This window comes from Tursiops truncatus, chromosome 1, assembly GCF_011762595.2.
Source record: "Tursiops truncatus isolate mTurTru1 chromosome 1, mTurTru1.mat.Y, whole genome shotgun sequence".
In the NCBI taxonomy this organism is placed as follows: Eukaryota; Metazoa; Chordata; class Mammalia; order Artiodactyla; family Delphinidae; genus Tursiops; species Tursiops truncatus.
In genome coordinates, this window is record NC_047034.1 from 24,335,802 (window position 1) to 24,361,400 (window position 25,599).

The 25,599-nt window shown below is 46.8% G+C and overlaps 1 protein-coding gene and 1 non-coding gene across 2 annotated transcripts in view; one reads left to right on the top strand and one right to left on the bottom strand.

Annotated features, from left to right (window-relative positions):
* LOC101323955 (kinesin-like protein KIF28) overlaps positions 1 to 25,599 on the top strand; it is a 27,158-nt gene continuing 1,559 nt past the window's right edge. Inside the window, 14 exon segments of the mRNA XM_073796807.1 lie at positions 1 to 105; positions 361 to 451; positions 1,988 to 2,042; positions 3,585 to 3,708; positions 4,735 to 4,879; positions 10,124 to 10,242; positions 10,878 to 10,985; positions 21,096 to 21,370; positions 22,888 to 23,022; positions 23,762 to 23,928; positions 24,180 to 24,286; positions 24,546 to 24,623; positions 24,625 to 24,694; positions 24,979 to 25,169. Of these exon segments, the coding sequence (XP_073652908.1) occupies positions 1 to 105; positions 361 to 451; positions 1,988 to 2,042; positions 3,585 to 3,708; positions 4,735 to 4,879; positions 10,124 to 10,242; positions 10,878 to 10,985; positions 21,096 to 21,370; positions 22,888 to 23,022; positions 23,762 to 23,928; positions 24,180 to 24,286; positions 24,546 to 24,623; positions 24,625 to 24,694; positions 24,979 to 25,169 (1,770 nt within the window).
* LOC117309678 (U6 spliceosomal RNA) lies at positions 15,731 to 15,837 on the bottom strand. Its single transcript, XR_004523988.1, has one exon. It is a non-coding gene; the product is annotated as a U6 spliceosomal RNA (small nuclear RNA).

A 25,599-nucleotide genomic window follows, 5' to 3' on the forward strand; every position in this document is an offset into this window, starting at 1 on the left:
ATGGGGCCCCCTGACAGCTGGGGATGCCGGGGGCCTGAAGAAATGGCAGGGGTAGAAACCAAAGTGCAGGGAACCATGCGAGAGCAGCTGGGAATGGTGAACAGAGTAGGAAACCGGCTGTGCTTTGCAACAGTCCTGACGGGATGAATGCAGGCCCCCGACCGCTGACCTGCCAGGATCGCACCCGCTCTGTCAGCGAAGCCCCTGGTCACACTTTCCTCCTCTGGGTTTGCTTTATGGGGTGAGTTGACGGGATGCACAGACAAACAGCTCCGAGGAGCAGTGGATAGGAAGGAACATTGCTGTCTGTGCTGTGCTGCCCTGTCTGGCGAGGAAGCCCTCTCTCTGCTCCTCCTCCAGGAGCAGCAGATGATGAAGACCTTCCCGCACCTCCTCAACGTCAATGAAGACCCGCAGCTCACGGGGGTTCTCAAGCACTTCATTGAAGCTGGTACTCACTCCTCTAGACCTGCCCTGGTCCTGCTCATGCTTCCTGCCCCTTTTTTCTTTTTGATTTTTTTTGTGGTGAAATACACATAACAGGGCTTCCCTGGTGGCGCAGTGGTTGAGAGTCCGCCTGCCGATGCAGGGGACGCGGGTTCGTGCCCCGGTCCGGGAGGATCCCACATGCCGCGGAGCGGCTGGGCCCGTGAGCCATGGCCGCTGAGCCTGTGCGTCCGGAGCCTGTGCTCCGCAACGGGAGAGGCCACAACAGTGAGAGGCCCGCGTACCGCAAAAAAAAAAAAAAAAATACACAACAGAAAATTCCCCATGTTAACCGTCTTTGAGCGTACAGTTCATTGGCATTAAGGGCCTTTGCGTTGTTGTGCAGCCCTCACCTGCACTCACCTCCAGATTGATTCTGTCTTCCCAAACTGAAACTCTGTCCCCTTTATGCAATAATTCCTCATTAGCCCCTCCCCCAGCCCCTGGCAACCACCATTCTACTTCCTGTCTCTATGAATTTGACTATTCCAGGCACTTTGTATAAGTGCAATCTTACAGTATTTGTCCTTTTGTGTCTGGCTTACTTCCCTTAGCATAATGTCTTCCAGGCTCATCCATGTTGAAGCCTGTGTCAGGATTTCCTCCCTTTTTAAGGCTGAACAATATTCTATTGTATGTGTGTACCACATTTTGTTGATCCATTCATCCACTGGAAAACGGCGCCAATATTTAGTCCCATTTGGCTTTCCCACCCTAGCCCTGTGCACACTCAGGACAGGAGAGGCTCATGCAGGACGGCAGTGGGGGCCGAATGAGGGGGCAGCCCCAGGAGGTTGGTGTGTTGCTCCCAGCACTGTCCTTGGGCTCAGTCACTGGACAGAAACAGAGCTTCACAGACCAGGGCCTTCCCTGTGGCCAGGCTTCAGTGGGTCTCCTAAGGCCCAGATGCAACAGTTTCTTCCTCCAGAACTCCCTTGAAGAAGGTAGAACTTTAAAAAAGTGAGGAAATTGAGACATTGGGGTTGACATATACTCACTACTATATATAACATAGATAACTAATAAGAACCTGCTGTATAGCACAGGGAACTCTATGCAATACTCTGTAATGACCTATATGGGAAAAGAATCTAAAAAAGAGTGGGTATACTTATATGTATAACTGATTCGCTTTGCTGTACACCTGAAACTAACACAACATTGTAAATCAACTACACTCCAATAAAAATTAATAAAAATTCATTTAAAATAACAATAATAAATCCATTAAATGTTAACATAAATGACACATTCTTAAATAAAAAATATTTTCCTAAACAAACAGAAAGTTAGGAACATCACAAAAAAGGTAGAAAGTAGAACAGTTATCCCCAAGGCAAGGTGATGTCCATGTACCATCACGACTGAACATCGCAGTGAAAAAATCCCTTCACATGATCTAATTGGAGAGGATATGGTACTTCCCAAACATCAAACATGTTAATTTACTAATGTCAAATCCTGAAAACATTTGAAAACAGCTTACCGTAATTCTTTTCAGGTTCGTGTGATGCTGGTCAGGCAGCTTCAAACGCCATCACTCTTCAAGGTTTGGGGTAAGTTGACGTGACCCAGCACCTCTGTCCAGCATTAGAGAATTGCGACCACTGCACCCAGAGGAGACTCTCAGAATTCATCCAGTCGTCCTCAGGCCAGGCCACAGACCCTGCCGGACAACCAAGGACAAGATATGACCAGACCTTCCTCGGGACCGACTCTAATGCTTATGGAAGATCACCTTCAGAGGGTTTTCTTCTGTCACCGAAATCCCTTGTGCTGCGCTCACTTTGTTTCCTTGGCTCTGAGCTTGGGAGGAAGGGAATAATTCTCCACAAATGGACATGAGTAGATGGGGCAGGAAGTGAAGAGAGTTAGGAGGACAGGCCCCCTATGGGTGGCCTATGCCTTTGTGGTCCCACCACCAAGAGCAAAGCATCCTTGGATCATGTGCTTAGAGCCCTCACCAACCGGCAAAGGCAAAGCCCAGACTTTGAGCTGATCCCCTCCCTGAGGACCCCTCAGGATCCTTGTAGGAGCCCCTGTGGAACCTCAAGGTGGGTTCGTAAACTCACAGTGGGGCCCTACCTCCGTGGCCTCTCTCCTGGGGAGGCTGCTGCTCCAGGGTTTCTGTCCCTCTTCCAGGACCACTGTGTCCTGACTGCCCACAGATTTCCAGTCAATAGACTCAATCAGCCCCTACAAAGAGGGACCTTACTGACCAGTCCCCCCGACATACCTCAGCCCTCCTGAGCCCGCCTGGGGAGCATGTGTGTGTGTGTTTGTGTGTGTGTTGGCGGCTGGGAGGGGGGTGGAGAGGGGAGGCGGGGGACCTGTGGGCACTAACTCACCCTGACCACTGGCCTCCAGGCCCTTTGCTCTGATTGTTCCTGGGGACCCCCTCATCTCCCTTTCCAGACCACTTCCTGCAGCGACCCTAGTCTAACACACAGGTCTGGAAGGGCTGAACTCCAGATGAGCTGAGGGTCAAACATTCCCACAGGACCCCTGAGCCCCAGGCAGACAAGGGCTCCGGGTGGCTGTTGTGTGTCTCGACTTCCCGAACATTCCATGACAGCCAAGGAGTCCAGGAACATTCTAGAACAGCCAGGAAGCCGGTCATTCAGGGCACAGAGATGACGTCTGTTGGGCAGCCAATCTGACACCTCTGATACTGACCCCAAATCCTGTAACATCTCAAGTCTGGATTTGTATAGATAAAGACCAAGAACCAGACCTAAACTTCTCAGCAATATGTGGCCACATTATTAAGTCACCTTCCAAGTGTCTCTTCTGAAACACCTTTCTTTCCATTTCCCCTCATCTTACCGGCCTGTGCATCCCCTGAGGGCTCTAGTACTAGGGTGGGGGAGGGGCGGGGTTCCACTGAGAAATGATTGCTTTGTTGTCTCCCCGCTGGAGGGCAGAGTCCCTGCACCCACCTCTCCATCTCCACCCCCGGAGCCAGCACCCAGGAGCCCCACAGGGCTTCCTTGGCAGCTGTAGGGCTTACCTGATTGTGCAAATGAGAAAGGACGATCTCAACTCTTCACTAAAATCGTAATTTATTTGGTCTCTTAGACACAGTCTTATCCTTTTAGAATTTCAGATAAACACGCTTCCTTCACAAATTCGGATGGTAAAGTGACGGTGACTCCACACGGCAAGGGCAAGGTCATCGTTAACGGGGTGCCCATCACGACCAAGACGAAGCTGCAGCATTTGGTAAGCTCTCCTGCGGAGCCACAGGGTTTCCTAAGTTTGTCCGAGAGAGCTGGAGGGAGGTGGGCAGGGCTGGGAGCTGACGCCCTCGTGTCCCTCTGCTACGTGTCACAGTGATGACAAGGTCACAGCTGTGGGCTCAGGAGACCTGAGATTAACTCCCCGTGTGTCCTGGGGAAGTCACTTCACCTCCTTGGACCTCGCCCATAAAGCAGAGAGGGGTGAACTAGCTGATCGCCAAAATCCTTCCAGCTCGAACCCCCTTATGACATTTTAGATTTTTAAAACCTGCCGTGGAGAGGGACTGCCAGCCCCTTGCCAACATCAGGCTCTCCCCGTCTCCTGCCACCACCCTGGCCCGAGTCCCAGCAGCACAGGGGCTCCAGTCCCTTTTCCACCTTTAGCCACAGAGAGCCTTTGAGACAAGCACACTGGAGCAGGCCACCCCTTTCTCGGAAATCCTTCGATGACCTCCCTTTTAGGACACCCCAGGGAGCCGGCCCATCTCCTGCCTCTCTGGCCTCACTGCTCTGCCTGGGCTTCCCTCGGTCACACGACCCCTTGGATGCTCAAAACGTGCCAGGCTCCGGTGGGCAGTGGCCTTCTCAGCCTCGCTGAAACTTAACACACTTGATGTGTCACCTTAAGTAGTGCACCTTCCAAGAGGTCTCCTCTAATCCCCAGTGTAAATTAGGCCCCATACACTCTGCAGAAGGCCCGCCCTTTTCCTCCCAGCATCCCGCATGGGCTGGGCTGTGATTACATCACTGTGATTACATCGTTAGTTCATCAAGTCCCAGAGGGGAGGGATGGGTCTGCCCAGTCCCCACCGACTCTCAGCGCCTGGTGGAGAGTGTGGAATAAAGGAAGGAGTCAGTGAAAGCACGAAAAAGCAAGAGGCCCCCTCTTCCCTCCTCGTTTACGGGTCTCTTTCCTGTTTGGGGGATAAACGGGGTCTCAGGATTTACACAGAGGAGCTGGCTCACCTCCTCTGGCCTCTTCCCTCCGAGCCCACTCTCTCCTCCCTAGGACCGAATTATTTTGGGATCCAACAGCGCCTACCTCTACATCGGGTTTCCTTCAGAGCGAGGCAGTGAGGACTTGAGCAGATTTGATTACGACTTTTTCCAGCTGGAGAGAGCGGCTTCGGAGGGAGTGAGTGTGGACACGCTCGGTGAGCAGCCTGGGCCTGACTGCTGGCATTTTCCACGGGTGGATGTGAAAGCAGCTGCTTCCACTGTGTGCTCTCCTGCTTTCCTTAAGAAAATAATCTTCTATTGTGTCAAAATACAATGTTTAGAAAAGTAAAGGTATGATTTTCATACAGAGTGAGCACACGTCAAAGATTTGTTTCGAGGAGTAGAGAGTGGATACAACACTGGGATAGGAGGATGCTGAAATGCGATTGCTGGGTCCGGCACAGCTAATTCATGCCTTCAGGGAGATAATCTTCTCCTGGACAAAAATTCATTTCAGTGTGCCAGTCTTCTAAATTTAGTCTTCTGTAAATTAATATCTAACGGCTCAGAGTCTGGCCCTAATCAGTAGTCAGTATTGAGGGTACCCCCTGCCCCCTTTGCAGCCCCTGGGGGACCGGAAGCTCCTTACACGGGCTCTGCTAGGAAAGGGAAGTCATCCTTTGGCCCCATCTCCATGCTTTGTATGACGTCTTGACAGCTCTCCCTTTTGCCCCTGAAACCTTTTCTTCTGTGGTCACCACGTGGCTCTCTCATGGGCACACTTCCCAAAGCATCTTGGCCAAGAGTCAGCCAGCCTGTCTTTGAGCTCAGACGCCTTTAGCCCCAGTTCTCTGCAGCCCCTTGCCAAGGTGGGCAAGCATTTTGTGGGTTATTTTTAACTCTGACATTTCTTGAAAGGTACGGAAAAGTTTCAAGAGTAGTGCACTGAACTCTCAAACACACTCTGCTCAGATTCCTGTTTAAATACTTTACCACATTTGCTTTATTATATATGTATATGTGTGTGTATATATATATATGTACACATATATATATAATTTTTTTCCTGAACCATTTCAGAGTAAGTTGCAGACATGGTGCTCCTTTATCCTTAAATACCACATTGTATACTTCCTAAAGGCCAATCATTTTGTATAATGTTCCTTTGTTTGGGTTTTTGTGATGTTTCCTCCTGATGGGACTGGGGTGATACATTTTTGGCAGGAATGCCAGCAAAGTGATGTTGTAGCCTCCGTGCCTCACATCAGAAGGCACATGGTGTCAGGTTGTCCATTTTTTGTGATCACTTGGTTAGGGGGGTGTCTGCCAGGTTTCTCCACGGTACAATGACTAATCCTATCTTTTTAATGAATAAATATTTTATGGGGAGAGACTTTGATATGTAGGTATCCTATACTCATCACACTTTCATCCACTAATTTTATCACCCTTTGATCATTGGATGATTAGTATGATTTTTGTCAAATGGTGAATTTCTAGCTCCACCATTTCTTCTACCTTTATTTGAAACAATGTTACTATAAGAAATGTGTTCCCTCCTATTTATTTGTTTATTCATTTGTTTATGTCCCTGTGAACTCATAGAGTCCTGTTTTACTCCATAAGTTATAAGCTGTTGCTTTCATAATTTATTTTGAGGTGCAAACTGTCCTGGATTTGGCCAGTGGGAGCCCCTTCAAGCTGGATTCTGTGTCTTCCTGACATTCCTCCTCATTCTTTAAACACTAGCCTACTTTCTGGCATCAAAAAACGTTCCAGGTTTGTCTCGTGGGCTCTCAGTCCCAGCTATGGTGTCAGTCATTTCTCCAAGGATCCTGATTCCTTTTGGTGGAGAAGGACATTGATAAATCAAGATCTGGGACTATGTGTGCAAACTGCTGTATAGATACGTGGTTCCCACACACATCTTATAGCTTCACCTATTCTGTAAAACCATAAGTTAGTAATACCTCCAATTCCAGTTCAATACCACAGGGTTTATTTTTATCTTTCTCTTGGTGGGCGAACATAGTACGTTTGCCCATTTTCTCCATCTGTCCTCTGGATTCCATCCCTCTCACCTTCTCAAGCATTTGTCTCTGAAGAGCCCCCTCCTCTCACCCTCCTGCATCACTAAATGCTCTCCATGGGTCATTCTATCACATGCAAACATGCTCCACTATCTTCCACCATAAAAACAAACACTTAGACCCACATCTCCCTCGAGCTACTGCCATATTTCTTTTTGTTCCCTTTTATAGAAAACTAGGAAGTTGTTTCCATTTTCTCGTCTCCAGTCTGGCTTCTGTCCCACTCGTGCCTGACCCTGATCCCTCTGCGTTCCAGATCTAGCAGGCGCTTGTCTGCACACATCTTACCGAGGTCTCAGCAACATCTTAGGCGGTTGAGCCCTCTCTCCTTTTTGAAATATTTGACTCTTGGAACTGTATGTTCTCCTGGTTTTCTTCTAGGCCACTTCTTCCACATTCCCTTTCCTGGCTTCTCCTCATCTTACCCATCTTGAAATTCGGAGAGCCCCAGAGCTTGGACCTTGGGACTCTTCTCTAGATGGATGCTTTCCCCACTCTGCTCTCATCATTCTCAGTGGCTCTAAGTGCCATCTGTGCTGACAACCCTCAGCTCCTCTGTCTTCTTGCTGTCCCTTGATATCTCTTGATACCCCCATCCAGCTGCCTTCTTGATATCTCTGCTTGCATGACTCACAGGCATCTCAACATGAAAGTGTCCAAAACAGAGCCTTGACTCCCCACTCACTCCAAGCCTGTTCTCATTCCCAGGACTTATCATCTTGGCAAACAACTGCTCAAGGCAAAAATCTAGGCCTCCTCCTTTCCCTCACTTCTTCATCCAGTCTACCTTTTCTCCATCCTCCTGTGCCACCATTTCAGTGCAAGCCATCATCTTCTCTTACCTGAACAGTGTAGTCGTCTCTGAACTTACCAGATCATGATACACTCGGGCTGCAAAGTATTCACCAACTTCTCAGTGTTCTTAGAATAAAACCCAAACTCCCTACCACGTTCTTAAGGCCCTTTATGATCTACCTCACACTCTCTCTCCAACCCCATCTCACACCACTCTCTCCTCACCCCAGTTTGAACCTCACTGGTCTCCTTTCTGCTCCTCCAACACATCAAGCCCTTTCTGCCTCAGGGCCTTTGCCCTTATTGCTTGTTTTTCTTTCCATCTTTGGCTCATTTTCATCTTTCATCTCTCAGCTCAAAAATTACCTCCTCAGATAGATCTTCCCCTTTCTTGGCTTCGTTTGTTTATTCTTTCTTATTTAACTCTATTTCTTTCCTAGCATTCATCACATTTTAAAATTATTTTATTTATTAGTTTGATTATTATTCATTTGTCCACCTGAGAATATAAGCTCTAGCTGGGATTTTTTTTCTCTTGTGTACCCATTCACTTATATATTCCTTCACTCAACAAGTATTTACTGAGCTCCTACTATGTGCCAGATGTGGTTCTAAGCCCTGGGGATCCAGCAGTGAGCAAAGAAATGCCCTGTCCTTACAGAGCTGACGAGAGCGGGTTCACTTCTGAATCCCCAGAGTCTGATAATGGCCTAGCAATGGGCCTTCAGCAAGTGTTTGTTGAATGAATGATGAATGAGATTAACCAGATCAGCTCCCACGCAGAAGCTTAGTCATGCACATGTGCATGACCTAGGGCCCAAATGTGGGCACGTCCTGCTCTGTTCTGTCTGAGAACACCCTGCCCCAGGAGGCCCATGCCTGGACATCGGGTTCCCCCCAGGGCAGGGCAGGCTAGGGCCTGTCCTCCCCACTCACCTCCCAGCCCCACCCAGGGGCCTTTTGGGCCTATAGAAGCTATGGCCCAACAGCTAAAGATGCTGACTGGGAGCCTGGAGAGACGGTGATGAACGAAAACCAGACCCTAGCCTAGAATAAATTACAGCCTTAGGTTTCTGAGTCAAAGTCTCCCCTTATCCTCTCAGACCAGCCTCCACTGCCCAACAACCTGGGATTCCTCGTCTGTAGGAGCATTCAGGAGCTCTGGCATCTTCCTTTGTCCGTCTCTTCCCTCGCCTCAGATGGAGGCTCTTGACCACCTTACCTCCCCTCCCATCTCCAGGCCCCGGCTCACTCCCCTCAGGGGAGACCATGGTACCAGGGCACCTGGAAGCCACCTGAGCTTGGGCTCCACTGAGGTCTCTGGCTGTGCTGGGCTTCCCAAACGAGGAGCGTCTCACGTGTGCCGGTACCTTCTCTCCAGCCCGCGCGCCCTGCCTGAACTTGCCTTATGAACCCATGCTTGGAGAGCCGTGGGGTGTGCCTCATGGGGTGTGCCTACATGTGTGCAAAATAGTTCCCCCCTTTTTCGTATACCAAAGACTTTTCTTCAGAATTTTAGCAAAATAAATGGACGGCACACCTGCCTTTCCAGCCCAGGGCTGGCAGCACAATGAGGTCGAGCAAGCCCCAGACGCTGGGCTGAAGGTGCTCAGCGCCAGCAAAGACTGTAGGTCCTCAGCAAGGCGGCTGGTGGGCAGTTCTGGGGAGTCAGACCTCAGGGCAGGGAATCCCTAAATAGTTGAGAGTTCCTGGCACAAGGCAGCACCAACCGAGGTCTGGCAGGGGGATTGGCTCACCCTTCATCTCCGTGATCCCCTCCTCCAAGCCACCCCAAGCAGAAGTAAGAACAGGTTGCTTCTGTGCCAGCTGCGGTTCTCGAGAAATCCCCAGACCTTCCTTTAGCCAACTGTATTCTTCCTGCCGCAGCCTCCTCCCTGGAGAGTGTGGAGCCACCTTGGGTCAAGGACCCTGAGACCAAGACGGGAAACTTGAGGCAGAAGGCCTCCTGTCACAATGCTGCTGAGATTCTTGGGTTAAGTGGAGCAATTGCTTAAGTAAAGCCAGGCAGTGTCCTCTCCTCCTCACTTAGTTTTCTTTCTTGGTTTTTGTTTCTTTGTTTGTTTTATTACATGCTTGTAATTTTTTTTTTTTTGCGGTACACGGGCCTCTCACTGTTGTGGCCTCTCCTGTTGCGGAGCACAGGCTCCGGACGTGCAGGCTCAGCGGCCATGGCTCACGGGCCCAGCCGCTCCGCGGCATGTGGGATCTTCCCGGACTGGGGCGCGAACCTGTGTCCCCTGCATCGGCAGGCGGACTCTCAACCACTGTGCCACCAGGGAAGCCCGCTTGTAATTTTTTTTAACTTTTTATTTTATATTGGAGTGTAATTGATTAACAATGTTGCGATAGTTTCAGGTATACAGCAAAGTGATTCAGTTATGCATATACATGTATCTATTCTTTTACATGCTTGTAATTTTAAAATGTAAATATTTGGTGAACAGTTGAATGAACGACTGAATGAAGGAACCAAGGAGTGTGTAAATTTATTCATGGCTGAAAAGTATCCTAGAACCAGTGAGTGACTTTCCCTTCCTCTCCAATCTTTCCTAGGTGCTGTGAACAGTGGGGATGGCAAGGCAGACCCCAGTGTCCTGGCTGTGTTCCAGGACTACATCAAACTGATGCCACTGGTTGCAGAAGCAAATCAAATGAGTGAAGAGCTGAAGAAGGTAAGGCTAGAAAATGGTAAAATCCCAGCTCCAGAAAGGACCTCAGAGAACAGGTTCAATGTACCCCTCACTCCCATTGGCTGGCTTCGTGGTGTAGACATGCCTGACACGTGGGCCTGGAGAGGGCGGGTGCTTTGCCTAAGACCCCACAGTGAGCTAGTGACGGGGCCTCAGCCAACACCCGGGCCTCCCCAGTCCCAGCCTCGAGTCCGTTCCTTCCACCTCTGGCCCCCACGGCTCTGGGACCACCAGGACCCCAGACCAACACTAGCTTGCCATGGCCACCCCACCCCAGACTGTCCTGCAGAGGCCCTCTCTGGGTGCAGGCACCCTGGTGGCTTCTCTGCCACAGAGGAGGCCTGGGCTGGCATTCGCTCTCTGGTGACACAGGGTCCCAATCATCGGGAAACTTGCATGAGATTCAGTCACTTGGTGAGGCCTACACGTGTTAGTTCCAGAAAACTGTTGAGAAATTCTGGTGCTCTGGCTTTTCTCTTGATGGGAATTCCAAGGAGCAAGAGGTAGACCATCTTCTTTTAGAAAGCCTGAGTATGGAGAGAATGAAAAATAAATTTCAAAGATGGTATAGGCTGATGAAAGTAGGATTATTTAGTGAGAAGTATTTTTCTTATCAGGGACTTAACATGGAGCTGAAAGTGAAGAACTTAGCGTCATCAGATTCCAGGGGCTATGACCTACAAAAAGAGGTCATGGTGAAGGTGACCAATCAGAGGACTCGTCAGGTGAGGCTGCCCCTTGGGGGCAGGTGTGAGACTCCACAAAGAGTTTCTGAGGAGCTTTCCTAGGGATGCAGGTTAGTTTTACTTGTTACAGCTTGTGGAGACCCAGCGAAGGGGCCAGACAGGTTCCAAGTGTGAGTGGGGCTCTGGGGGACAGCCTCTGGGGAGCGGGGACCCTCTCCGTGATCCCCTCCTCGGCGTCTCTCCCCGACAGCACCAAGACCTGGGATCTTTCCCACCCACGGGCTTTCCCACCCATGCTTTCTGCTTATTTTTATCATGACTCCAGAGCTTTAGAACCAGAAGGGAGCCTGAGAGTGTGTCCAACTGATAGTGGTGTTCGTGCGAGTGCCCGAGAGAGACAGAGCTGCCGTTCTGAGCAATGAGAAAATCCGCACTTTCATTAAGACGCCAGAAGAGGCCGTAACCTCCACTGGCTGGTCCATTCCCATTTGTGACATTGCTCACTGTCAGGAAGGCCCTTCTTAGGCACTTCAGACCCCTTTCCTTTCCCTCTGCCTAACAGAAAAGAGTGGGCCTAGAGTTGGTGTCCCTTATGCCTTCAGAGCAGCCCTCCAGCCAAATGTTCACTCCCTACTGCATCTTCAGAGGATGTGCCCCTAATTCTCAAGTGACCTTTGGGTGGGCTGCTCCCTACCAATCCTTGGTGTGCACATGCCTCCTTAGCTGTGAGTCTTGTAGCAAACGTGCCTCTGGAGGAGGGGCTGGCTGTGGCTGGGGACTTTTCCGTCATTGGATGATCTGCTCCGCCGAACGACTAACTGGTGCTTCTCTGGGTTTAACTTTTCTGCTCGTTGCCCTAAAGTTGCCAAAATTTTCTGGGTCAAGACCAATCTTTAAAAACTTTTTAAAATTGTGAAATATGACAAACAGAGAAAAGGTTATGAATGTATCTGTTCACATGGTAAACGCTGGAGTACTCATCAGCCGGGTCAAGGGGCTTTGTGTCTGCCAGGTGCTGGGGACACCAAGACCACTGCTCGAAGTGTGGGCGCCCAGAGGCACACCTGAGCAAGGCCGTTCCTGAGCCACAACCCCTGAGATGTGTTCCTGTCCTTTTCTTCTCTTCCTCTGACCAGCACCAAGGTGGCCTCCCCTCCATCCCCTAGAGTTGGAAGAAGGCAGAAACATGTCTTGTCCACCCAGGCTGCTACAGCAATATACCAAAGACCAGTGCGCTAAACAACAGTTATTTCTCACAGTTCTGGACATGGGAAGTCCGAGATCATGGCAAGGGCAGGTCCAAGTGTCTGGTGAGAGCCCACCTCCCGGTTCGTGGATGGCCGTCCTCTTGCTGTGTCTTCAACATGGTGGAAGGGCTAAGGGAGCTCTCTGGGGGTCTCTTTTATAAGGGCACTAATCCCACCATGTGGGCTCCACCCTCATGACCTAATCACTGCCCAAGGCCACACTTCCTAATACCATCACACTGGGGGTTAGGATTCAACATGAATTTTGGGGGCATACCAACATTCAATCCATAGCGGCATGTTTGATGCTGGCTCACCTCACACTCCCAGTGTAGCTGTCAGGGGTCTCAGTAAGACCCCACATCCTGGAAAGTCAGCCTTGACTTCTATGCCAAGTCCCATGAGGCCTTTGGAGCTGTGTGTGTGACTTCTGTTTTGTTTAATCCGGCAGATGCCATCAGGGCAAAGAAGCTTTGGTGATCCAATATTCCATATGCGTCTCTGGGGCCAGGCGTTACCCCAGAATTTGTTCTGGCAGTTTCTTACTGCCTTGTCAGACTTTGCTTTAAGGAGATTTTTAGGTTTTTTTTGAACTTTTCCCCCCAATGTTATTCCTTTTTATTATTGTTTATTTTTATTACAGTTTAAAGGTGATTTGAAAAAATATTTCATTCAGGCTTTTTTATTGTTAGCAGAGGGGTTACCTGAGTAACAGCCTGCCATTACCAGAAAGAGAATGCAAGATGATGTTTTCACACTTTACTCAGTGTGCCATGTGGGAGAGCTGAGGGCCCGCGCGCGTTCGGAGGTGCTGTTCTTTTGCTCCAACCTGGCATCCCGGTCACGGCCACAGATAACTGTTTGATGGGAATGCGTCTGCATAAACTGTACTGCGTTCTCTTTTAAGGGATTATGCACTAATTAATTTTATGGTGATTTCTTTTCTAGTTTTCTTTTTTCTCATGCAGAGATTAATCTTACTGATCTGTCATCTTCAAGTCTGTCCATTTTCACCTTTTAAAAGTACTAGTTACATTCCTCAAATGAAGCCCTGCCTTCCTCAAAAGCCCTGTGAAACGCTGGTAGTAACCTCTGGTAGTTTCTTGGATCGTTCGTGTGTGTGTGTGTGTGTGTGTGTGATTTTGAAGGCTAAAAGACAAGACCGGTGAAGAGCAGCAGTGGGTTCTAGGTATGGACACGAGTGGCGGTTTTTTGGCGGTCGATCGTGTAAATGTTCACCCCTGCACCACGTGCACCGTGGGTGCTCCGCCGCCGCCGCAGGGTTAGGGCAGCGACTGTCAGAGCCACCCGGGAGCAGCCAGGGCCGCTGGGGGCTGGGAGAGCCTTCTAACCGCCAGTGCTGCACTTGCTGCACCTACCAGGCCCAAGAGCTGCGAGAGCCCAGCGATCGCTCTGCGCCAGGCCCACAGGCCGGCTGCCTCGCTGACCTGCCCGGGTGACGTCAGTTTATCCGCCGCAGGGCACAGTAACGAAGCGGTGGACTGCTTTCATTACCTGGATTCGCATTTTCTTAGTTCCCTAGCCTAAAGGTCTCTAAAAACCCACGTGACTAGAATTCCTGTTGTGCTCGGCTCCAGCGCTGCGTGCGCCACAGCCAAGGTCTCCTGTAGCCTTCACCACGCCTCTGGGGATGGAGTACTGGGTTCTTCGCCATTGCTTGGGGCAAACAGAAAAAGAATGGAGTCTTTTTTATGTCTGGAGGATGTCCTTTTTTTTTTTTTTTCTAGGATGTCCTTTTTATATGAAGATACATAACACTCAGAGAGAGAATGACTTACCTGTTAGTTTTTTGGTGTTTTCCAAGTTGCTCAAAGAAGGAATTGCTACTCTTACCTGGTAACCGCGTTGTTTTTTTTTTCCTTCTAATTTTATTCGGAGATACTTGACGTACAGCACCGTGTAAGTTTAAGGTGTAGCGCATAAATGATTTGACTTGCATACATCAGGAAATGATGACCACGATAAGTTTAGTGAACATCCGTCATCTCATATAGACACAACATTAAACAAATAGGAAAAAAATTGTTTCCCATGTGATGAGCACTCTTAGGGTTTACTCTCTTTAACAGCTTTCCTGTACGACGCGCAGCAGTGTTCATTACATTCATCGTGTTGTACACATCCCTAGTACTTATTGATCTTATAACTGTAAGTTGGTACCTTTAGACTGCCTTCATCCAGTTCCTCTTCCCACCACCCCTGCCTCTGTAACTACAAGACTGAACTCTTTTTCTATAAGATTGTTTGTTTTAAAAGTATAACTGACCTAAAACCCTGTGTTACTTCCTGGTACCCAACACAGTGATTTGATATTTCTATGCATTTCAAAATGATCGTCAGTCTAGTTACCATCAAACAAGATACAAAGATAGTTTCATAATTATTGACTACCTTCCCCATACTGTCCATTTCATACCGAAGACTCACTTACTTCACGCTTGGGAGTATGTACCTCTCCATCTCCCTCAACTATTTCCTTCCCCCACCCCCTTACACTCTAGCAACAACCTGTTTGCTTTCTGTATCTATGACTCTGTTTCTTTTTAGTTATTTTTTTAAAATTGAAGTACAGTTGATTTACAATATCATACTAATTTCAAGTGGAAAACATAGTGATTCAATATATTTATATATTATACTCCATTTAAAGTTATTATAAAATATTGGCTATATTCCCTGTGCTGTACAATATATTCTTGTAGCTTATTTATCTTATACATAGTAGTTTGTAACTCTTAATCCCCTACCGTATTTTGCCCCTCCTCCTTCCTTCTCCCCACTGGCAGCCACTAGTTTGTTCTCTATATCTGTGAGTCTGTTTCTGTTTTGTTATATTCATTCGTTTTATTTTTTAGAACCCACATATGAGTGATAACATACAATATTTGTCTTTCTCTGTCAAGCTTATTTCAATAAGCATGATACCCTCTAGGTCCATCCACATGGTTGCAAATGGCAGAATTTCATCCTTTTTATGGCTGAGTAATATTCCATTGTGTGTGTGTGTGTGTGTGTGTGTGTGTGTGTGTGTGTGTATATATATATCACATCTTCTTTAACCAGTCGTCTGTTGATGGGAACTTTGGGTTGTTTCCACATCTTGGCTGTTGTAAACAGGGCTGCTATGAACATTGGGGCGCATGTATATTTTTGAATTAGAGTTTCTTTTCTGGATATATGCCCAGGAGTGGGATTGCTGGATCATATGGTAGCTCTATTTTTAGTTTTTAAAGGAACCTCCATACAGCTTTCCATAGTGGCTGTGTGAATTAACATTCCCACCAGCAGTGGGCTAGGGCTCCCTTTTCTTCACATCCTGGCCAATATTTGTTATTTGTAGATTTTTTTGATGAGAGCCATTCTGACAGGTGGGAGAAAATCTCTCATTGTGGTTTTGATTTGCATTTCTCTGATGATTAGTGATGTTGAGCATCTTTTCATGTTCCTTTTGGCCATCTGTATATCTTCTTTGAAAAAATATCTATTTAGGTCTTCTGTGCATTTTTTTTTTTACTCTAGAATATGGAACACTTCATGAATTTGCATGTCATCCTTGCGCAGGGGCCATGCTAATCTTCTCTGTATTCTTACAGCTTTAGTATATGTGCTGCCAAAGTGAGCACTCTTCTGCCCATTCTTTAATGAGGTTGTTTGCTTTTTGGATATTGAGTTGTATAAGCTGTTAATATATTTTAGATGTTAACCCCTTATCAGTCATATCATTTGCAAATATTTTCTCCCATTCAGTAGGTTGTGTTTTCATTTTGTTGATGGTTTCCTTTGCTGTGCAAAACTTCTAAGTTTAATTAGGTCCCATTGGTTTTTTTTTTTTTTTTTGGCCATGCCACACAGTGCGCCTAGTTCCCTGACCAGGGATCAAACCTGCACCCCCTGCAGTGGAAGTGGGGAGTTTTAACCACTGGACCACCAGGGACGTCCCCCATTGGTTTATTTTTTATTTTGTTTCTTTTGCTTAGCAGACAGAGCCAAAAAAATAATGCTACGATTTATGTCAAAGAGTGTTTTGCCTATGTTTTATCCTAGGAGGTTTATGGTTTCAGGACTTACATTTAGGGCTTTAATCCATTTTGAGTTTACATTTGTATATGGTGTGAGAAAATGTTCTAATTTCATTCTTTTACATGTAGCTATCCAGTTTTCCCAGCACCACTTATTAAAGAAACTGTCTTTTCTCCATTGTATATCCTTGCCTCCTTTGTCATAGATTAATTGAACATAGGTGCATGGTTTTATATCTGGGCTCTCTGTTCTGTTCCACTGATCTATATGTCTGTTTTGTGCCAGTACCATGTTGTTTTGATTACTGCAGCTTTGTAGTATAGTCTGAAATCAGGGAGCCTGACGCCTCTATCTTCATTCTTTCTTCTCAAGACAGCTTTGGCATTTGGGGATCTTTTGTGGTTCCATATAAATTTTAGAATTGTTTGCTCTAGTTCTGAGAACTGTCATGGCAATTTTGATACAGCTTGCATTAAATCTGTAGATTGCTTTGGTAGATGTGGACTTTTTAACAGTATTAATTTTTCCAATCCATGAACATGGGATATCTCTCCATTTCTTTAAATCATCTTCAATTTCCTTCATCCATGTTTTATAGTTTCAGAGTATAGATCTTTCACCTCCTTGGTTAAGTTTACTCCTAGTTTATTCTCTTTTTTGCAATTGTAAATGGGATTGTTTTCTTGAATTCTCTTTCTGATAGTTCATTATTAGTATATAGAAAAGCAACAGATTTCTGTATATTAATCTTGTATCCTGCAAATTTACTGAATTCATTTAATAGCCCTAATAATCTTTTGGAGTAGACTTTATGGTTTTCTATATATCAAATTATGTCATCTGCAGATAGTGACAGTTTTACATCTTCCCTTCCAATTTGGATGCCTTTTATTGCTTTTTCTTGTCTGGTGGCTGTGGCTAGGACTTCAAATACTATGTTAATTAGAGGTGGTAACAGTGGACATCCTTGTCTTTTTCCTGATTTTAGAGGAAAGGCTTTCAGCTTTTCACCAGTGAGTACAATGTTAGCTGTGGATTTGTCATAAATGGCATTTATTATGTTGAGATGTGTCCCCTTTAAACCCACCTGATGAGAGTTTTTATCATGAATGTAAAGCTGGTTTAGTGGTGCTGAACTCTTAATTTTTGCTTGTCTATGAAACTCTATCTCTCCTTTAAATCTGAATTATAGCCTTGCTGGGCACAGTATTCTTGGTTGCAGGGTTTTTTCCTTTCATCATTTAAAATATATCATGCCACTCCCTTCTGGCTAGCAAAGTTTCTGCTGAAAAGTTAGCTAATAGCCATGTGGGAGTTCTCTTGTATGTAACTTGTTGCTATTCTCTTTCTGCTTTTAAGGTCTCTCTTTATCTTTAATTTTTGCCATTTTAATTACCATGTGTCTTGCTGTAGATATCTTTGGGATCATCTTGTTTTGGACTCTCTTTGCTTCCTGGACTTGAATGTCTATTTCCTCTCCCAGGTTAGAGAAGTTTGCAGCTATTATTTCTTCAAATAAGTTCTCTGACCTTTTCTCTCTCTCTTCTCCTCCTTCCGGGACCCCTATAATGCAAATGTTAATATGTTTGATGTTGTCCCAGAGATCTCTTAAACTGTCCTCCTTTAAAAAATTCTTTTTTCGGGCTTCCCTGGTGGCGCAGTGGTTGAGAGTCCGCCTGTCGATGCAGGGGACGCGGGTTCGTGCCCCGGTCTGGGAGGGTCCCACATGCCGCGGAGCGGCTGGGCCCGTGAGCCGTGGCCGCTGAGCCTGCGCTTCCGGAGCCTTTGCTCTATGACGGGAGAGGTCCCAATAGTGAGAGGCCCGTGTACCGCAAAAAAAAAAAAAAAAAAAAAATTCTTTTTTCTTTTTATGTTCAGCTTTGGTGATTTCCACTACTCTCTCTTCCAGTTTGCTGATCTGTTCCTCTGTATCATCTAATCTACTGTTGATTCCTTCTAGTGTATTTTTTTCATTTCAGTTATTGTATTCTTCAGCTCTGTTTGGTTCTTTTTTATATTTTCTAAACCTTTGTTAAAATTCTCATTGTGTCACTTCATTCTTCTCCCGATTTCTTTGAGCATCTTTATGATCATTACTTAGAACTCTTTATTGGGTAAGTTGCTTATCTCCATTTCATTTTGTTCTTCTTTTTTATCTTTGTTGCCTCATTTGGAACATATTTCTTTGTTGCCTTATCTTGACTAATTTGCTTTTTTATTTCTATATATTTGGTAGAAATATATGGTTACATCTCCCAATCTTGGAGAAGTGGCCTTTTGTAGGAGACGTCCTATGTGTCCCAGCAGTGCCCTCCCCTCTGATCACCAGAGCTATATGCTATAGGGATGCCTCCTATACTGGCTGTGTGGGGCCTTCTGTTGTAGTGGGATGACTACTGTGGGTGGTCTGGTAGGCATGGCTGGCCCCCAGTCTGGTTGGTTGCCAGGTCCTGCCTTTTGTAGAGGTTGCCAGACACTTATGGTTGGGGCTGTGTTATGAGGTGGCTAGCTGTGGAGCCCCAGGGGTTCTGGGGCTAGTCCTGGCCCACTGGTGGGTGGAGCTGGGCCCTGGGGTGGCTGTTTGCAAGGCCAGGGATCTCAGATCTACTCTTGCCTGCTTGCCTGCTGGTGGGTGGTGCTGTCTCCTGACATGGCTGGCGGTGGGGCCTGGGGTGTCCCAACTCTGGTGTCGGCCCACTGGTGAGTGGGCCTGGATCCTGAGGCAGATCTAGAGATGCCCACGTTTCTCGCAACTGCTGTTGGCTTGCTGGTGGGTGGGGTTGGGGCTCAGGGGCGTCCTAGGGCTAGTGCTGGCCTGATGGCTGCAGAGTCCTGCAGGTCCCACAGTTGTTGACCTGGTGAGTGAGGCTATGTCCTGGGGTCTCTGGCTGTATGGTCCTGGGGGTCCTGGAGCTGGTTTTGGCCCACTGATGGGCAGGGTGGGGGCCTAGTGATTCCTGGAGTTGGTATCAACCCGCTGGTGGGCAGGGCTGGGTCCCCTAGCAGCTGGGGGCTCAGGGGGTCCTTAGGCAGCAGCCTGCTGATGGATGGGGCTGTGCCCCCTTCCACTACCTGCTTGGCCTGAGGTATCCTAGGACTGGTGCTGACTGGCTCGTGGGTGGGGCCAGGTCCCAGCACTAGCACACTAGAGGGAGGACTCCAAAATGTGCTTGTCAGCACCAGTGTCCTCTTGGTAGAATAGGCACCCCAGATGGCTGCCCCAGCACCTATGTCCCCTGGTGAGCTCCAGTTGCCTCCTGCCTCTCCAGGAGGCTCTCCAAGATCAGCAGGTGGGTCTGATCCAGGCTCCTTTCAAATTAGTGTTTCTGCCCTGGGTCTCTAAATGTGTGAGATTTTGGGTGCATCCTTTAAGAGTGAAGTCTACGTTTCCCACAGCCCTTTAGCTCTCCTGAAAGTAAGCCCAGCTGACCTTCAAAGCCAAATGTTCTGGAGGTTTGTCTTCCCAGTGCAGGACTCCCAGGCTAGGGTGCTTGATGTGGGGCTGAGACCCCTCACTCCTTGGCAAGAACCCCTGCAATTGTAATTATCTTCGTGTTTGTGAGTTGCTCGCCTGGGGTTATAGGTCTTGATTACACTGTGTCTCCACTCCTCCTACCCATCTCGTTGTGGTGGTTCCCTCTTTATATCTTTAGTTGTAGAAGATCTTTTCTACTCATCTTCAGGTCTTCCTCATCGATAGTTGCCCTATAAATAGTTCTAATTTGGGGCTTCCCTGGTGGCGCAGTGGTTGAGGATCTGCCTGCCAGTGCAGGGGACACGGGTTCGAGCCCTGGTCTGGGAAGATCCCACATGCCACGGAGAAACTGGGCCCGTGAGCCACAACTACTGAGCCTGTGCGTCTGGAGCCTATGCTCTGCAACAAGAGAGGCCCGTGCACCGCGATGAAGAGTGGCCCCCACTCACCGCAACTAGAGAAAGCCCTCGCACAGAAACGAAGACCCAACACAGCCATAAATAAATAAATACATTTATATTAAAAAAAAAAGTTCTAATTTTGGTGTGCTCATGGGAGGAGGTGAGCTCAGGGACTTCCTACTCCTCCGTGTTGGTCACTCCTCCTGGTAACCCTCACTTACTGAAGGGACAGACAGTACCAGGCTCTTGTCTTAGATTTTCTGCTCATTGGGTGTGAGCACACAAGTTTATTATCTTATAGTTAAGTAGGTTAAAAGTCCAACACAGATCTCACTGGGCTAAAAGCAAGGTGTCAGGAGGGATGTTTTGCTTTCTGGAAGCTTGAGGGGAGAGTATGTTTCCTTGCTCTTCAAGCTTCTAGAGCCACCAACATTCCTTGGCTCATGGCCATCTTCAAAGTCATCCACATAGCATCCCTCTGACCCTGCTTCCATCACCATCTCTCTTTCTCTGACCCCCTCTTCTACCTCCCTCTTCCACATTTAAGAGCTATGTGATTACACCGGGCCTATCTGGATAATACAAGCTAATCTCCCTATTTTAAGGTCAGCTGATAAGCAAACTTAATTCCTCTTTGCCATAAGGTAACATATTCACAGGTTCCAGCGACTGGGACATGGACATCTTTGAGGGTCATTCTTCTGTGTACAACAAGCCTTCATTTCTCCTGGGAGGGTCTGTTTTCTAACTCCATCATTTCCCCTAAGTCATTTCCTGGGATCCAGCAATGCTGAAGTAAATAGGTCAGGAATGAATGTAGTGCTTTTGAAGGACCTCACCAAAGCTAAGTTTGATGAGCGTGTTATTGATCTTGGGTACCCAAAATCCAGCCCATCAGAGACAGCATGCTGGGAAAAATCATCGAAATGAGTCGTTAGAGCAGCAGATGGAATCAAATATTGGCGACCTACCTTTGTGTTTCCAGGTGTGGATCTGGTCAAAAGCCAAGTTTATCAATAGGAAATTCCTAATGGAGGAACTTTACCAGCGTTTTCTGGATGGAGAAGATAGCCACGTAGCTCAGGAAGATGACCCTTTCTGGGATCCTGCTGAAGTCATCCACTTGGGCTCAGCTCACATCTGGCTCCAGTCACTTGCCTACTGCATGAAGTTCGAAGAGCAAGTGGAGTTTCTGAACTGTGATGGGCTAGAAGAGGCAGTGTTGCATATCCACATGGGCCCCTGCTCCCCGACAGGACAGTGGGTATCTCCTCCGCCACCTTGTCTAGTTCTGGGTCGGCCACACAGAAAACTCATAGCACGCCTGAGTTCTCCTGGAGGGGGTGGTCAGCTTGGTACCCTGAAGAGGTCATTCGTGAGGCAAATGAATGAACTCGTTCATTCATAATTTGGCTTTATCAAATCTGATTTTGCCATGGCAGCCAAAGCAGCTGACCTGGAATACTTAAAATCCCATGTCCAGCAGCCTTTGAGCAGCTCAGCACTGCCCTAGGGGACCAAAGGAGTGAGGAGGATATCCTGCAAAGAGGCAGGAGTGTAGTAGAAGGAAATGTGGACATGAACCAATAGACCTGGTTGGTAAAGAAGCCAAGGGTGCTGTAGGACCTTCTACTCACAGCCCCCCCACCCCACCCCCCGGAGCGCCCGTGAGGTCTGATACCCGCCACACCCACTTGCTCTTTCCAGTGCTAGGTCCTCATCCCTGCTGATGAGGCCCAAGAGGCAGAAGCAGAAAAGCTCATTTTGTAGCTCAGCCTATCTCCCTGCACAGACTCTGGTAATTTCTTTGTTCCTTTTCTCAAGGAAGGAACTGTGGTGTCTTTGTTTCCTTATGTGGCCTCATTCTGAGCTGTTATCCAACCTTTGTTCTAACCCCACTCCGTTACCTTTACTGTCCCCTTAGGGCGTCTCATCTGTTTTCTCTCTTTGGGCCAAAGGCAGTTAAGGGAGCTTTTACAAAAGCTAAAGTCTCTTAGCAATTCTAAGCAAAGAGGCTGGCAGGAGGTCTGGTCTGGGTGCCAGGGTCCTCATGGGTACCCGATGCAATCTTTTTCTCTTTCTGAAGAAGAAACAGGCTGAAGAAGGGAGCAGGAAAACTGCAAAGTACTGTGACTAAAAGACCAAGATGACCGTTGACTCACTGTCTTTACTGGGACTCTAAGAAAACTTCTTGGTCATTTTGCTACTTCGGGCTTCTAGGCTGCCTGATGGTGACATTTCCCACTCTGAATTAATAAAGTAGCATTCTAGTTTACAGGTTTCAATCTTTGTGAGCTCGTTGATGTGAGAGAGGTCCCCTTTTGGAAAGCTGTCCCTATTGGGTTCCGAGCCTGAGGGCCTGGGGTTGACCCTAGACCATGAGGAGTTCACTGCGGTAGATGACACCCGGAGAGGCTGCATCTGGGCAGCCAGCTGGCTTTCTCTGGGTGGCAGCCCCTCTGTCCCACTGGGAACCTACCTAAATCTTCAATGCTAGTTTGGCACCCACATCTGGGTACATTTACTGCAAGAAGCTGTTATATTCCTGTCTCCTCCTTGAGACGGTCCATATCTTACCTTGAAGTACTAGAGCATGGAGTGGGCTCTTGTTATATGTCTCTTGAATGAATGAATTCTACAGCTGGTAATATTACCCATCCTTCCTTCAGAGAATCTGGCCATCTCTTAGGAGTCTATGTAATTCCCATTGACATCACAGTCCTAACTTGCTTGGACCCAGGCTAACCTGTGACAATGTTTACCTCTTCTGTTTGTAGAGCACGTGGCGAGGAGGATGTGGTTATTGACCCACTGGAGTTGCTGGGCAAGAGAATGGACTTCCAGATTCGCATTGTGCAGTGCCTTGGCACCAAGTGGCTAAAGGAAGATGCAGAGCGGGGTGTTCAGATGGGGTACCAGCCTGCCCCGCAGAGCTGCTGAACACGAACTGCCCACTTTGTGGGCCCTGGTGGGAGGGAGTCTTTCCTCAAGTTTTAAGAATGAGCTATCATGTCATTTTCTTACGTTTTTTTTTTGCTTGTTCAACCCCCAAATGACTATTTCCTCCAACTGTTTAACAGACAGATAAGCCGCATGCCCCTCCAGTCAGTGGAATGTGATTAGCGCATACTGATCCTCCTAAGTAATTGAAGCAAAGAGTCAGAAATTTTAATTATCAGAAAGACTATCCAGTAAAACTGTTATCTAAGTAGGACGATTGGGTTTATTTTATTTAGTTGGAAACAAAAGGACTGTATTACAATATGGCAGAGGCACCAGATATGCTTAAACTAAAAGCTTAAACTAATTAAGCTAAAAGGATATTAAAAGATAAAGCAATAAAAAAGGTAGGCATTGAAGGACAAAAACAAACTGCAACCTCATGTGGAAAATTAACAATTTTAGATTATCTAAGTGGAAAGTATTTATCAAAATCCTTTTCTCTTTTTGTTAGGCATTTAATATTATCTACGTAATGATGATATCCACATTGAATAGCTGAGATGTTGGAGGTGGCAATCACGAGAATCAATTATAGGTCACCTTTTATCAACTAACCAAAGCAGGCTATAATTCTTTGGCTCACCTGATACTTTTCTTTACAAATGTATCCCTTATGGTTTTAAGTTATGTTTTCTGTTCTTGTCTCAGGTACAGAATTTATGATCTTCCAAACACTTTATATACCAAGCCTGTATGGAAAATTCTGAATCCCCAAATTGAAGAGACTGTCCAATTTACAGCCTTAAATGCATCTCAGGAGTTTCTGAATTATTTACAGACAAATGCTCTCATTGTTGATTTATGGGGCCTTCAAGGTACCATGTTTACTTCTTCTTTTGCATGGTGCATTCCTCAGTCAGATATCATGTCTGTATACCTAGGGCTGCAGAGGAGGGAGATGGAGGGAGGAGGTCAGGGTCTTGACAGCAGTGGCCAAGAGCTATCGTCCCTTGGGCCTCTGGGTTTTAGTCCACAGGTGATCATATGGCTTAAATCTCCTCACACAACAGGGGGGCTGGACAACTGAGACATTTCTTTCCTTGATGGTGTCTCCCTCACACTACAGAAGGCTGTGCCGAACTGAGCTGCTCTCAGCCAGGCCTCATGGTCACAGGTGAAGGCCACATCATGGTGGACACCAAGAAAATATCCTCCGTGATGGATAAGGGCCAGGTGTGTATACTTAAGTGACATTAAAAATAGATGTCACAGATGACTAAAAATATCTCCGATGACAGTTGCTTGGGGATCATCAATGTTCCTCCCATTAAAAAACCTTTTTCTTGATTTATTCCTGTGAACCCTGAGGGTCTTAAACCCTGGTCACCACACCTCTCCACCCCACGTAGTCTTCACATGGTAGGAACAACTGCCACTCTTCAAGCGTATGCAAATAATCCAGCAAAAGGCTAAACTGACCTGTTTTTTGTAGACTACATCAAACCAGATACCAGAACTTTATCTGAAGCTGCTCAAGTTAGAACAGGAGACAGAACTGCTCAGAAACATTTAACAGAGTGCTCAGAGAGGAAAATGTGTTTCTTAAAGAATCTCTTGAGAAAACTGGTTCTAGTCAACAAGGTAAGAGGCCGCTCAAGTCTTGGTGTTTAGCTTTTCTCTAAACTCCTACATTTGTGGTGTGTATTTTCTTTCTAAGAAATGAGATTTTAAATGAGTTAATATCTTGTTTCAGTTTTAAAAAAGGGGGGGAACATTTTTTCCTTTTTCCTTGTAAGATTTCTTTGAATGGGTCCAAACCGGTGCCTGATAAATGCTGATGTAGTAAAATGCACCAAGATAATTAAATATATAAATATCTGGATAAATAAATAGATGAATAAATAAATGTTATCTTTCAACCTCAGCACATAAGCCTTCCAATACCCTGAAGCTAACTGGGACGACAGCACAATTGCCAGCAGCCAGAGAGATTAATCAGATGCGCACCCAGCAAGCCAGCTATGACAGAGAATTTGCCAAAGCTCTTAAGGTGTTCTACCAAAGCATGAATGTGGCAAGAGGGTAGTTTCTCAAATTGAGACATCATAAACCTCCTGTAAGTAACCAGAATCCTGGGAGCAAAAGGAATTTCTTTCCATTAAATGCAGCTGTTTGATATAACTACATTTCCTGAGTGTGGGGACATGGGTGTGCTTAAGCCAAAGAGCAGGTTGAGGCCTAGAACACTGTGAGTCTGCTGCTTTCGGGGCTCCACCCATCTTTGCTCCCATTTTTCACTTTAGTGTACATCTGGCTGGTTCAAGGCAGCCGTGGCCACTGCAGCACTGATATTCCTGCACTTAAGGATGTACAGAGTATCTCAGAAATGCAAGTTCGCTTTATCATTATAAAACCAAATAAATATAATTCATCACATTAAGATATTACAGGAGAAAAATCATGATTATTTCAATATATACAAAAAAAGCATGTGATAAAATTCAGCATCCTACCACGATAAAAACTTTTAGCAAACTAGGAATAAA